A 14,734-nucleotide genomic window follows, 5' to 3' on the forward strand; every position below is an offset into this window, starting at 1 on the left:
GGGGGGAGCTTTATACTTATTAGTTGCTTCCCAGATTTTACGTTAAAAACAGACGCTACATTTATAAGATACAAACTATTAAAATCTTAATCACTGGTTCCCAACATTTTTGTCTTGTGACCTCTTACAAGAACGCAGTGTGTAGTTGTGGCTCCCTGTCACGTTTCAGGTCTACGAGTTATCGGTTCCATTAAGAGGCATTTTCCCTGGAAACCTTTAACATGCTTTCGTTTCAGTAACTGTTTCAGGCCTAAAAACAAAGATGAGAAAATTTAAAATAACATACATTTGTGTCTCAGAACCTTTATCCCTTAATCTTATGACCCATAGCTTTATCTTGAGACCCTGTGGAAGGGCCTAACCCCTATGTTGGGAACCACTTGACTAAAATAGCTAACTCTACACAGAGTAAAACTAGTTAACTTTATATATAAGGTGAATATCATATGAATCATTTTGTATTTATTTTGAAAGGTTAACCTGATTTGTTGTGAATGTTGGAGGACTTGTGGATGGAAATCTATCAAAAATCAAAAATTTTCTCTCAAAGTATAACTATTGTGCGGTGATTATTGCTGTGTTAGTATTGCAGCTCTTTTATCTTCCGCACTGTAAACATTACACTCGTCTGTTGATGCATATGTAACAGTGATGTGTATAGAAGTCTAATCTTATCTCTGAGGGATCAAAAAGCACAAAGATATTTCACAAATCTTTTTGTTACTAAAACCTATTAAATAGTGGCTGCCGGTGGACCCAGTGGTGGAAGAAGCACTCAGACTTCACTTAAGTATAAGGAGCAATACCACAATGACAAAATACTCAGATACAAGTGAAAAAAGTCCTGCATTCAAATTCTTACCTAAATACAAAAGCATTAGCAGCAAATTGTACTTAACATACTCATTGAAATGGCTCCATTCATAGTGTTATTTATTTATTATTATTATATAGTATGAGTATATGTACTAATTGCACCACTGTACAGAACTGTGTGTAAATGAGACACAGTACAGTTTTCTGTTAGTTTCAGCACAATTGTTTTGTGGTGATGCAGCGCAGACAAAACTAAAGTCTCCTGAATGGTTAGAAATTAATCCAAAAACATAACATTTTTAAGAATAGAGAGCATTAATGCCAAATAATGATTATTAAAGGTTCAGTGTGTAAGATTTAGTGGCATCTAGTGGCGAGGGTTGTGAATTGCAACCATCTATCCAGTCTACCACTGCCCCCTAAGGACAGCTACGGTGGCTGACAACAGCACAAAAGGTGTCTCTTCTGAGACAGCAGAGAGTTGCCAGTCAAGTTCATTAGGTAGATTTATTATGATATTATATTTACTTAATTATTCAGTAAAACCATATGTTATTGTGACTTGGCCAGTGACAGACAACATGGAAAATGTAAGCCAAGTATGTGAAACACTGTCACTGTTTCTGCACCACAGTCCATTATAAACCACATATTAGATAAAGTTTATACAAACACTGACAGGAGAAACACATTAATTCTCTCTGTGATTATGGACCCTCGCCAAAACTGCCCGCCATCAATAATATCTGGCCCGCTGCCAGATTACGGTGCTTTAATAGCAGCAAAAAATATAAATAAATAAATACTTTGATAGCGGTGCTGAAATAGATCATGACAGAAACCGTTACTCACATAATCACTTCCTCTTTAGTGGTTTTGCCTACAAAATAAAAGTGCGAGAAGCTTATTTGCTGTAATGCAGCATTGGAGTTGAACATTAAAAGAGTCTGTAGCCTGCTTGACACACCTCTGAAAGAGCCATCAGAAAACGTGATACCCCTAAATGTCCTCTGCCTGGAGGTAGAGGGGAAATGCAAAAGCGTCCGTAGGTTGATGGATGTGGATCAAACACTGAAACAAAAACATTGCAGCACATGCTGTGGTCTGCGAAACAATCGCTGCAGAATCCATTTGTTGAAGAGAGAAAAAAAAAAGTTATCTCAAGGTGCAATTGAACCCTCAACCCATAGGTTTTGAGTCCTGCACCTTACCAACTGAATATCATGTCAATACAAGTCAATATTATGGTTTATATTCTGACCCACCATCTAATGGATGAAAAAAGTGCTCCGATGAAAATCTTATTTGCAGACCCCTGGAGTATATTATTATTATTATTATTACTTCTTCTTCCTCTAACCTACATATTCAATATAGTGATGAGTGTCTGCACTGCCTGAATTCTAACAGAAGTAGAACAAGAAGAACGTAGTGACGAAACACGCTCTGTAGCGCTATTTGTCCGTTTTCAGCTACTGTGGAAACATGACGACGCCACGTGGCGACGTCCGTGGAAGGGGGGACCCACGGTTATGGAGCTATAGATAGTTATGTAAGGTCTTTACACACCACTGAAAACATAGTTATGGATCCTATATTGCATTTCTGTCTATGAATCCTCAGAAATATTAAACACTGAACCTTTAACAGTCAATGGAGTAAAATGCTGTATGTAACACCAGTCAGCTGCAATTATACAGCAGAAAACAAGATTATTTGATGCTCTAACAACACAGCAGGGCACTAGCTTTTAGCATGACACAGTTACTGTGCTAAATGTAAGCATGAAAACTTTCCAGCAAGCTGAAATTAGCATTTAGCATATTAGCATGTGAGTAAGTAAACTTTATTTATATAGTCAAAAAGTGCTTCACAACATCATTACCATTTACAGAACAAAAACACAGATGAAGAAAATAAAAGATGATAAAATAAGATAAAAATTACCACCTGAAGGAGGGAGCTATAAAACAGGATGTAATAAAGCAAACCAGATAAATACATAAAATGCAGATCCAGTGCACATACTGTAGGTTACCCAAACGCCTTTCTAAACACGTGTGTGTCCACAGAATCTACATAGTAGTTCAGCCACATATGCAGGAGCCTGATACGATGTTGAACTGGATCCTATATGTGACAGGGAGCCTGTGAAGGGATCTTAGTATATGGGTGACATAAGGCCATCTGTTTGTCCTGGAGAGTTCAGTAGTATTGCAGCAATATTCTGGATTACTTGCAGAAGATCAAGGGCGGACATGTTAAGGGATGATAATAGTGCGTTACAGTGGTCGACGCAAGATGAAATGAACATGTGCATTATTACGTTCAGCTGTTGACACTACAGATCTCAGTTTACTAGTATTTATTTCTTATTTGGAAAAAGATAAGATCTGTTTAGCTGCCCAACTTGACTGTCAAATGATGCGGATTGGTAAAAATATTACCCCTAGTTTTCACAGGCGTTAGCATTATGTTAGCATTAGAATCAAAGTACAGCTGAGGCTGATATTATGTACCAGGGGTCGGCAAATAAGTCAGGCATTGGGTCAAATTTCTTTCAAGTCATTAGATGGCGGGCCAGAACATCGTCAACTGATGATTTATGTTCTAACAGTTTCTATGTGTGCGATTAGCTCAGTATTTTTTTCTTCCTTTTTCAACAAAAAACAACAAACAACAACAAATTGATTGTGAAGAGATTGTATTACATATCACAATTAAGCATGTGCAGGAGTGTGTACATCCCAGCGATTGGTCCACATCAATCTATGGACGCTTATTGTTGTGTCCCCAGTATCTCCAGTCAGAGGAAATTCCTGCTTTTCTCACGTTTTCTGACGTTTTTTTCAGAGGTATTAAGCAAGCCAGAGAATCTAGTGAATTTCCTTCAGAGCTTTTCAAAGTAAAATCACTTTTATTTTGTAGGCACAATCACTTAAGGGGAAGTGATTATGTGAGTAACTTTTTCTGTCATGACTGAGATCTGTTTCAGCATTAGCGCTATACTTTTTTTATTTTTGCCGCTATCGAAGTAACCTCCCCCCGCCTATTGCCGACCACTGTTATATACAGTTTATTATATACTGCATAAATACAGGATGCTACACTAAAATGCTAAAATCTGACATTTAATATGTAGCTTTTAGCTTGATATATTGCTACTTTTAGCATCTAACATTTAGCTTTTATAAGAAGTTATATTAATATGTAACATGTTATGCATAACATGTTAGCATGCTAGTGTTAGCATGTTAGCATGTCTCTCCTGGTTATAATGAGTGTTAGCATGTTAGCATGTCTCTCCTGGTTATAATGAGTGTTAGCATGTTAGCAAGTCTCTCCTGGTTATAATGAATGCTGTATCACCTGCTGCGTTCAAACCAGGCTGCTTATAAAACTGCTTCGCAATATGGGATTCTGTAAATGTAACCTGTTCTTCATTTACAGAGCACAACCAAGTAATGTGCAATGCAATTAATGACTGATTAACTACTGTATGTCAAGACCAACAGCAGGCTCTCAAACCAGTGTAACGTTAACTAGATAAAACTGTAACGTTACATGAACAACAATAAACCTGTAACCTGTTTTTCACAGAGCACAACCATGTAGCCTAATGTACAATGTGTGTACAACTAATGACAGCTTATAAACTACTGTAAGTCAACACTCCCCCCCCCAGACTCTCAAACCAGTGTAACGTTATAGCCTAACTAAATAAAACTGTAATGTTACATGATAAGCAATAAACCTGTGGCCTGTTTGCAGCCAGCGTTAATAACTAACGTGATGGCAGCCAGCGGGACGTAAATGATTACGTTAACCGTGTGTGAAGTTTTTGTTACGTAGGCGGTTATAGGTAACGCAGGGAGGGAACAGCACGCTCATCAGACGTTTCCTAAAAATAAACATTGTTCATGAGTCCCGCACCTCGAGTCGGAGTCAAGTCTGAAGTCCCTTGATGACGAGTCTCAAGTCAAGTCTGAAGTCACTGTGTGTGCGACTCAAGTTGGACTCAAGTTCGAGTCTCAAACTCAAGTCCCCGTCTCTGTTAGCATTGTCCCCCAAGTTCAGGTTAGGCTGAAAGGAATTCGCCATCATTTTTGGTTATCCTATCATTAAGTGAAACGTTGGACAAGTATAAACTTTGACCTGTTGGTGGCGCTGAAAGAACAGTCAGAGGATCACCAAAGTCATTATGAGTCATCCTCTGTGCCTCGTAAATGTATGAATCAAATGTAATGGCGATCCATTTAATAGTTGTCGAGGTATGTCACTGCACCAGAGCGTTGGATCAGCACAGAGCCTTGCTGCTAAAAATAGCGGTGTGGTGCTTTAAGGTATTAACGCGGCCTCAGTTACAAAGTCCAGTGCCATGAAATTTCCTGGAATTAAACATGATGTCTTAAGATAGAATTAACGAGAGCCAAACACGAAATGTGAGACAGGTGAGTTTCTAAAGCAGGAAACATGAAGCAGTTACACATAGAAACAAAACATTTGAAAGTAAAGATTTGGTGAGTTTAACTTTTACCTTTTCACTACCTCTGAACAGAGGGAGGAGTGGTGGAACATTTGCACCGTTTGGACAACGTCACAAACACTTTCCAGATATTTTTACAACGGCTGTCAGCAGAAAAGCTGCATAACTTTTATTGTTTGTATTATTCCATTCATTATATTGTTTTTGCTCCACCAAAGTGAGAGAATAATCATTTCAGACCAACAGAAAGTGGGATATTAATCTTTGGATGTGAATCGATGCCTGGGGGTTAAAATTCATAAATGCACAGAAGAAGAAAAACACACCTGTGTTAAATCCAGAAAGACATTTGTGTGAATTGTTATTTTAATGCTGACTTTTATGTTTTGTTTTTATCAGATAACATCAGGATCCCGCAGCAAAGATGGCCACTGAGTGAGTGAACAATTTGAATTAATCACTGTCAATATGCTGTTTTAATTGTTCTGTTTGTTAGATAGCAGTATGTTTTCTTGTTAACAGATTTCAACATTTCGTGGGATTTTAAGCCAATGCGCTGAGGAAGAAGTGATCTTTAGTGCAGATTAGAGCCAGAACGATACAGCTTTTGATATTTAAAGGATTTTAAAACCTGATGTTTTGATATATCGGCCTATATATGAAACACATTTCAAAAAACATTTTTATTGATTTAAATAGTATTTTGAACCAAAGTACAGCTGACTGCTGTGTTTTGTGGTGGATTTGTGGTGTTCTGAACACGTGTTGGCAACAGGGGAGTTGCAGAGCGCCCTCTGGTGGACAAATTATGCATTGATAACACTCATAACATGATTGAATGATCCATCTTCCGTCTTTTTTTTCCCCCGTCATTTATGCAACCCATTCTCACTCCCAAATCGTCACATATGGAGGCATGGTCAAGACCCCTTGGCGTCACTTTTCAACTCATTGGGAAGCCTTTTAGCAGCATCCTTTTTGAACGCTAGAAGAAGGTCCAATATAAAATAACAGAAAAGTCAGAGTAAGGAGTTGGACGGGCCAGGAGATCCGTGTTCGTTTACTGTGTGAACCAAATAAGTCAGCATTGATTCTTTTAGTCATGCAACCTGAGTTACGTTACTTACGTAAGTTGGTTAGGTAAGTTAAGTTACTTAAGTAATGTAACTTAACTTATCTAACCAAGTAGTTTTGGTGCCTAAACCTAACCAAATTGCGACGTTTCACAACATTAACCTCTAGTTTTATTTTGAAAGTGCATATTTAGTATTGGTAACTTGACCACAGAGCACAGTACAGAACAATTAACTTTTCAAAGGATAAAATATTTTATTTTGTATCTTCTCGGTAACTGCAGCACTCAAGAACATCTGTCACTGAATGTTGATGAAAATCCAGATGCAGATTAAAAATCTCCTTTCTAATGCTTTAAGATTTTCATATCATTAAACTAACAATTGTATAAGATTGTTTTGTTTTTTTTAGTTTATCACTATTTCACTGTCAGTATTGGTGATATCTGCTCATGTGACAAAATAATTTTTTGCAAGGTAAAATGTCCCATAACATAGGAAAAAATGCCAAATTGATTCAGTTTATTTCCAGATATCAAAATGTGTTAAGTTGACCAAATTGGTCAAAATGTATTATGAGACATTTATTTTCATCATGACTTCAATATGATTAATATAACACAACAAATACCCATAAAAACAGATGCATGGATTTATTTACAACATAATGACCCAAATGAACTTTAGCCACATAGTCTGAGTCATGTTTCGTGTTTTCTTCTGCAGGAAAAGACTGTCTGCGAGGCGTAAGCATACTCTGAAAGTAAGAAATCAGTATGTTTTTATTCTCTTGGCTTTGAACCGTTAGCTGAAAATACTGACAGTGCTATGACGGTGTAATTTACAGAGCTGTATGCTGGTGGTGGCCAATAATCTGTTGGAGGCTGAAGCAACAATGAAGCATGGGGAGAGGGAGAAGTTCCTGGCAGAGAAATGTCCTCCTCTGGAGCTGCCGTACTCCAAGGACGAGCTCACGGTGAGACAGAAACAGGATAGTCTGACCCGGGTCGGTCCGGGATAAACTGCTGTCAGGGTTATTGCTGTATGTTGGAGTCACGTTATATGATACTTCTGTCAGTAAAAACACATGTAGAATAGTTTTCGTAGATCCTACAGAACACTTATCTTATTCATATCCTAGTGAACATTTTGAAAGAATTCTATAGTTTTTGTCAAATACCAGAATTGTCCGCGCACATTTGAGCTCATCCTGCTTCTATATTTCTGGGTTTTAACACTCAATGCAATACGGTTTTCTCTTCAGGACCTTTGCAAAAAACTCCACCAGCAGATCGACATCGGCGAAGAGGAGAGATACAGCATGGAGTTCAAACTGAACATGGTTCTGAACGAGGTGAGGCCCTTCTCCAGGTCCATTAACGACACTGATATAGCCGGTTTGTGAGGTCAATAAACAGCAGCTCTATGTGGCGTTCACCATGACTGACTTTTGTAGATGTTATTTATGAACTCATTTGAAAATGCATTAGACAAATAAAGGAGGAAAACACCTGATTTTATTTGTGTTTTTTTGACTGGAGTCCAGACATTATAGACTGAGTAACCTGTCACAGCAGGTTGATCACACATGCCCGAATAATGACTCCTCTATTTTTAAACACATCGTGCATCAGTGTTTCTATTAGTGGGCTGTGCTAATTTATAGGGCAAATGTTAACCAATCCGTCTAAGCGGAGCGCCGGGCATGTGTTTACTTGAGGCTTGCACACAAACCAATTGGTTTATCTCTCTGTCATACTACATACTAATAACCCTGGTCCTATGAGCACAATGAGCATAGGTGTCATTTACACTGGGGACACTAAGGACATGTCCCCACCACTTTTTGAACATTTGCTAAAAGTTGTCTGGAAATTAGCTCGTAACAAGAAATGCTAAATAACAAATGAAAATTCTTTGAGAAAGGTTTACTTGCACAATAGGAAAACATGAAATGCAATGTAAACATAGAAGAAACAGATTTGCCTTGTCAAAAAAAGGAACTTAGACTTGGAAAAACAAGCTGCTGATTACCGCATTATATTCAATAATATTTTTATATTCTGAATAGTCACCGGCCACGTGAATTTTGTTTACCTTCATATAAATAAAGACATTTCCACCATAGATTGGTGCAGAAAATGTCTCCAGAATGCAGGAAAGTAGGAGTTTTACGCTCGAAATCTTCTGGGGGAATAGCCTATTTCATCAATGAATATTTATTCTAAATAGCATCCCGTGTCATGGACTTGTTTCATCACACCCCTAATATAAATGACGCCCTTGACAGTGAGCTACGATGCATGCTTGTAATCCCACTTTGTGTGTTATCGTGACAATCCAGTTGACATGTTAGCATCAAAGTTGAGAGCTGGTTGTCTCCCATTCTTCTTAATGGGTGAAGAGACTTTAAAGAGTTCACTGAAAAGTTGCCTCTGTAATTCACTGGTTATGATACCTTTGTACATAAAGTTGTCGTCAGCGGTCAGAAAGGTCACCGATATTGTTTGATTTGAGTAAAACCCGCGTGAAATATTTTTTTAATTAAATCTTTACTTTATCAATTCTCACCTATAAAGTTAAAGGTGTGAGGCTGATGTAAGGTCATGGTTCCTGTCAACAAATGTCACTGATTATGTTTAAAATGACTGGCTTTGGAACAGAAGACTCATTTTCTTGAGCGCTTTTACATCTGCACAAGTATTCTAGTTTTTAGATGAGGTTTTTGGAGTTTAGTGGTAATGTGTTGCGCATATAAACACCATATCCTGGTTTCAGAAACATGGATATGCAACCTGAAGTACTCCAGAAACCAGATTAGTGTGAGGTCCAGGTTTCTGATCCTGACACTTCTAGATACACTTCTAGGTCCCTTGTAAAAAATAATTTCTAAAATAATCCAGGATACTAGTGCGTGTCTAAATGATTTTATCCACTTAAGATATTTTCGTTAAACATGAATTGGCCACCCAATTTGGGCAAAATTGTAACAGGCTTTTATTTGGAAGTCCTGTTTTTAAAAATGTGGTTGACGGCTTAAATTGTGACTGTTCCTTCGTCAGAATCTTCCCTGTTTGAAGTTAAATGTCTGTAATTGTTCCTTCTGTCCTGAATCCTCCTGAAGGTCAGAGACCTCAACATAAAGATTGTGGATCTGAGGGGAAAGTTCAAGAGACCCCGGCTGAAGAAAGTGCGCATGTCCGCTGACGCCATGCTGAAAGCCCTGCTGGGCTCCAAGCACACGGTCAACATGGACCTGAGGGCCAACCTGAAGCAGGTCAAGAAGGAGGTGAAAGAGGAGGTGAGCTGGTTCTTCTGGACGTCTCAAACTCAAGAGCTTTAACTTTAAAGTGAAAGTTTGCTTTTTACTCACCAAGAGTTGTACGAACTCGTAAGTAAATTTTCTGCCCCACCAGCAGGCAGGGCTGAAGAGAGAAAATAACCCAACTTGTCTGTTGTAAACATCCATCACAGTTTGTAGATGGACTTCCTGCTTCAGTTTACTGTATTAGTGTCCTTTTTTTGTGCAACGAGTGCAAGTGGTTTACATAATCTAGATAAACTGGTGGTTCAACACGTCCTCATACATAAATGTCAAAATACGTAGATCGATCGTCAATTTTCCCAAAACAACACATACGACCGTTTTCCAATGTCCACATATCTGTGGGAAAGTACAACAACATATATGACCATTCCCAAAAACGATATGTACGAGCATTGGTAAGTGTGGCCCAGCAACAAGGCGTACTGGACCTTAAGTATGTTTCCTAAATGACCTCAGTCACATGATGTTTAACACGCGGAAAATGTTGTGAAACAGTCACAGGAAAAGATTGTGGGTTACATTACATAATTACATCATCTACAAAACGTTATTCAACTTATAACATATAACCTCTGACTTTCTTTCACACAGGACTCAAACCTGCTGAGTTTACTTGAAACATCCATCCCACTATGTAGCTCTTTATACTAACTATGACTATAACTATAACTATGTCACCTGACTTCTTCTAGTTGCAGCCTAACAAAAAAATAAATATGGGTCGTAGTAATCTATATAATATCCTACCCAATGTTTTTCTGGTGAGGATGGGGCTGGTTGGTTTGTCTCCAACCTGACTGTTGGCAACTGCCAGATCTTAGCAGTTACTTTACAAAGATCAGTCATAAGTTATAACCCATATAAACAATGGCCAAACCTGTGAAAATAGGATATTGGTGCGTCTGTCTTGTAACTCTTTCACAGTTTAACTCCTGGCTACGTCAACTGGGACAAAGATTGTGCACATGTGACATTTATTGATATACCAGTCAAAAATAAAGCTTTTCACCATTTTACTCTTGGTAAACGTTCTTAAACTGCTGCTTTTTTTTCCCCCTTGTATTTGATCATTTCACTGATTTGTTATCGAAACTAAATTAAATATCGTCTGTGTTTACAGGACAAGCAGCTGCGCGATGTGGGAGACTGGCGTAAGAACATTGAAGACAAGTCTGATAGGAAGAAGATGTTTGATGGTTAAACATGAATTGAAAGAGTGATTTTCAGGACAGAATTCAGGTCTAATGTCTTTGTAACTGAAGAGTTTTATTCCAAAATGCTATCCACTGTAAACCTACCTGGTACTTTTGTTAAACGGATAAGAAAGCAGTGGAGCTTTTATTGATTATCAGTGTTAATCTAGAGATCTTAAGAACGATGATTTTAAAGTTGTAGTATGGAACAGTAGGTGATGAATGATAATCTCCTCATTTTTCTTCACAGGATTTTAAAAGTTATACAAACATATACATAACCTTGGTGTCACCTTCTGATTGGTTTCTGCTGTTTTAAATTAAGATCATTAAACGTTTTTTTCAACAAATGAAAGGATTGTTGTTTTTAGTTGTACTGTTTTTACTTTCCAACTGTAGGAAAACTTTCAGTGTGGGCTGAGGTAGATGAGGCAGGGTTTCGGTGGCTATTTTGGAACAAAACTCTTCAGTTTAATCTAAGCTGCCTTCTGCTTTCGCCTGTATTGACACTGTACTGTGATGTATTTGTATGTCCTGATGTCAGTTAGTACATTAGTGGTGAATCAAACCTGCTTTTGTTCTAAGGAGGCGGAATTATGCTTCTGCATCAAAATATTGCTCTAACTGCGACGTACCTTCCTTAAACCTACACTGCAGCTGATATACATGTTGTAAGTTGTTGTAGTTAACAAGTAACAATTTGTAGTTGCAAACCTTGTTAAGTAACAACAAGTGAGCAAGAAGTTTAATCTGAAATCCAGAAAAAAAAAGCACCTTAATCTCACCTTCTTTCACTTTATTGTATTGACTGAGAATAATAGTTAAGATTTTCATCTTTAAGCTTATTTGATTTATTTTTTATTAAAGTTTTACTTTTACTGCAGAAGCGACATCGTGCACACTTACTTCGGCGAGTGTGTTGTGTCTCTTCTGCATTGCAATATAAAAAATAAAACTACAGTATCACGTGAGCTTAGAGCTGAAGATGTAAACTTTTAAAGTGTGTAATATTAAAAATTATAATAACGCCTACTTCTGTTACCTGACCTACCTGACAAGCAGTCCCGTTTTTCAGGTAATATTTGGCCGTTTTGTTCCGAAAAGCTTCAGGTAGAGTTCAGATTCGGATATTTTCAAATGTTAATTTTCATAATATATTTTTCTCAATCTCACTTTGACTATGCTTTACGTCTGCGTCCATTTTTGTCCCAAATGCCGAGCGGGAAAAAAGAGTGTAGACAATATGTTGCGTTAACCTGTCAAATTTAGCCCTCACTGCTAGCAAGAGCGACTCCTCTGTTGCAGAAGTATAATTCAGCCTACAGTCTGTACTAAACTACATCATGTTATATTTTCCAAACTGTTCAAACAGAAATGTGATGTACTTTTCTCGTCTTGTTGCTGTCACATTAAATACAAAAGCATCATCTTGTTCAAAGTCTTGTTGAATTTGTAAACACTCAAGTTCATTTTTTTTAAATGCTCTGAATTTAAATATTGAATGAATCTTACATTGTTCAGTTAAAAAGCTACTCTGACCTTTTGAGATGTGAGGTCTGTTCCTCAGCTCACCAAATATTTAAGGACATAAGCACAGGATTGTACAGTAGGCCACGTTAGCACATTACGCTAAAAGTGAGAAAACTCCTGCCAGGCTTTATAAAAGATGACTGGTGAAGAAAAATGTACTTAAAATGATGGATTTTCGTTCATCCTGCACAACTTGACTTAAAACTTAACTTCTTTACACTTAACGCTAAACTCTTGATGCTAACATTAAATTTAATCCCTTGCAAATGATTCATTTTAAGATTGGGCTTTTGAAAGTAAATAAATAATTCTCAACTCGAAAAATGTAAACCGATACCGATTTGAGATATTTGAAAGGTTTGAATACGCACTCAAGTCAACCGATAACTTTTGTTCGCTAACATTACTAGTTGTTAGCATGAACAACATAGAGAGCTAACTAAAGACAGAAATGATTTTGGTGCTAATCTTGATATAAGCTGGGTTACTTTACGAAAAACTCAAAAGAAGTCATCAATTAACCTTTATAGAAACAAACATTTTATTGAAATTATTGTTATACTACAAGCACATCAGTTGATTTACAAAAGCTGAATCCTTATTATGATTATTAATATGCTGCTAATTGAAAATTATAAATGGAAGTCTCAGCCTTTTTTGCCAGTTGGAGAAGTTGAGGTGAGTTATTGAGTCGGGTTTTATTATTTGTTGATCTTAAACTTGTGTTTTTTCCCCCACACTAATTACTTGATTTGATCTCTTTTTTTCTCTTCTTTGCAGATGAACTTAAAGATTTCCTTGATGGCAACTTCATCCAGTTTCCCGTTGCTGTCAGATAAACCCTCTTCTCTCTGATCCCGTATGCTCACATTGGGCCCTAAATCTGAAACCCTTCTTTTGGTTTGAAAGCCAGTAAAAGGCAATAAAACAAACCTAACAATGCTGAAAAAAAATTTTTTAAGTGGATGCAAAGCAGGGTAAGCTGCTGCTTTGGTCTGGAAGGTGCAGATGTTTCCAGGTCTGTAAACTGTCACAGAACAGGCAGCAGGAAACACAACATTTGAGAAGTATGAGGCTTCAGCATTGAACCTCCCTCAACTATAGGCTCCATAACTGGTTCCAACTTATAAAAAAAAGTGACTTGCGATATTTCTGCTGAGCGAACACTCATTTATTATGTAGAATGATGCCTGAAGAATATGAAACAGGATTGCCACCTCATCTCAACCATACAATGTGACAGCCCTAAGATAATCTTGATCACATCTAATCTGCGCTGACAGTTAAGTATGTCATGGCTCTGTTTTATGGGCACACTGCGTGGCTGGATATTATCAATGAGACGTCACTAATTTGTATGGTTTACTGGTCTCATTCTCCAAACAGTAAAGGCTTTGCAGCCTCAACATTGTGTTTGTCATCTCATTCCCCAGAGTTACAGCAGGTTATATTAAACCTCTGCTGACGGCTGTATCATATCCTCAGATAACAGCTGCTTCTTCACTTAGACATCCGCCCGAATTAGAAATGAGTGAACAGAGCAGGAGAGTTACGGCAGTTTTTTATTTTACAATGTCCACTGCCCTGACCTTTGTTTTAACCTGTGGGAACGCAAAGTGATAACTGTGGAGACATAAACATTTCCCATCTGCTTAATGAAATAGTCTTTACATTTTTTCCTTTCAGGCAGGAGGTGGGCTGTAATCTCTGCCCTGAACATGAATGAAAACTGTCTTCAGGACTTACAGGTAAGAAACAGCTGACTATTTGTCTTCCTTTACCTCTCTAATAAAACTTGTTTGTTGGCCAGATTCTCAGGGAACTTTTATTGTATTTGAGCAATCGGCAATATCAACTAATATCAGCCGATTGCTTGTCACCATAGACAATGGACGTAGTCATCATGATGTCACCCGTTGGTTTGTGGACCGCCGCTTTGAAGCCTCGAGTTCGGCTGATAGCCACGTTGATTTTTTTGCAACCAGCTGCAGCGGACGTGACCATATTTGGACGAGACGGTGGAGCTAACAGCCATTGCTTAGCTAGGTCATTTTAACCAGGCTGACAATTTTGTCTAGCGAGCAACATGCTTAAAACTAAATCTACTCACCAGAGAAAGTGAACAGCCAACTTCTAATAAGCTTTTTCAACGGCGCTGCGGCACAGCATGTTAAATTTACACACTACTTGTCAATCACAGATAGTCCCGCCCTGAAGCACACTCTGCTTTATGGTCTATTTTCCTCTAGAGGGGACCATAATTTACTAAATGAGCAAGGTACAAGGTTGTTTATTAGTCATTGTACAG

The 14,734-nt window shown here is 37.9% G+C and overlaps 1 protein-coding gene across 2 annotated transcripts in view; it reads left to right on the forward strand.

The window, feature by feature from the left end:
* LOC123962504 (troponin I, fast skeletal muscle-like) overlaps positions 1-12,303 on the forward strand; it is a 15,907-nt gene extending 3,604 nt beyond the window's left edge. Inside the window, exons 1-7 of one of the 2 annotated variants that reach the window (XM_046038664.1) lie at positions 5,206-5,267; positions 5,702-5,737; positions 7,102-7,138; positions 7,223-7,351; positions 7,640-7,729; positions 9,500-9,676; positions 10,824-12,303. In XM_046038664.1, coding sequence (XP_045894620.1) covers positions 5,727-5,737; positions 7,102-7,138; positions 7,223-7,351; positions 7,640-7,729; positions 9,500-9,676; positions 10,824-10,904 — 525 coding nt within the window. In that variant the 5' untranslated portion in view covers positions 5,206-5,267; positions 5,702-5,726 and the 3' untranslated portion in view covers positions 10,905-12,303. Of the gene's footprint in view, positions 1-5,205; positions 5,268-5,701; positions 5,738-7,101; positions 7,139-7,222; positions 7,352-7,639; positions 7,730-9,499; positions 9,677-10,823 lie in introns of those variants that run through there. The other variant, XM_046038665.1, reaches the window with a different exon arrangement.
* The last annotated feature ends 2,431 nt before the right edge of the window (positions 12,304-14,734 follow it).

This window comes from Micropterus dolomieu, linkage group LG22 (genome assembly GCF_021292245.1).
Source record: "Micropterus dolomieu isolate WLL.071019.BEF.003 ecotype Adirondacks linkage group LG22, ASM2129224v1, whole genome shotgun sequence".
NCBI lineage: Eukaryota > Metazoa > Chordata > Actinopteri > Centrarchiformes > Centrarchidae > Micropterus > Micropterus dolomieu.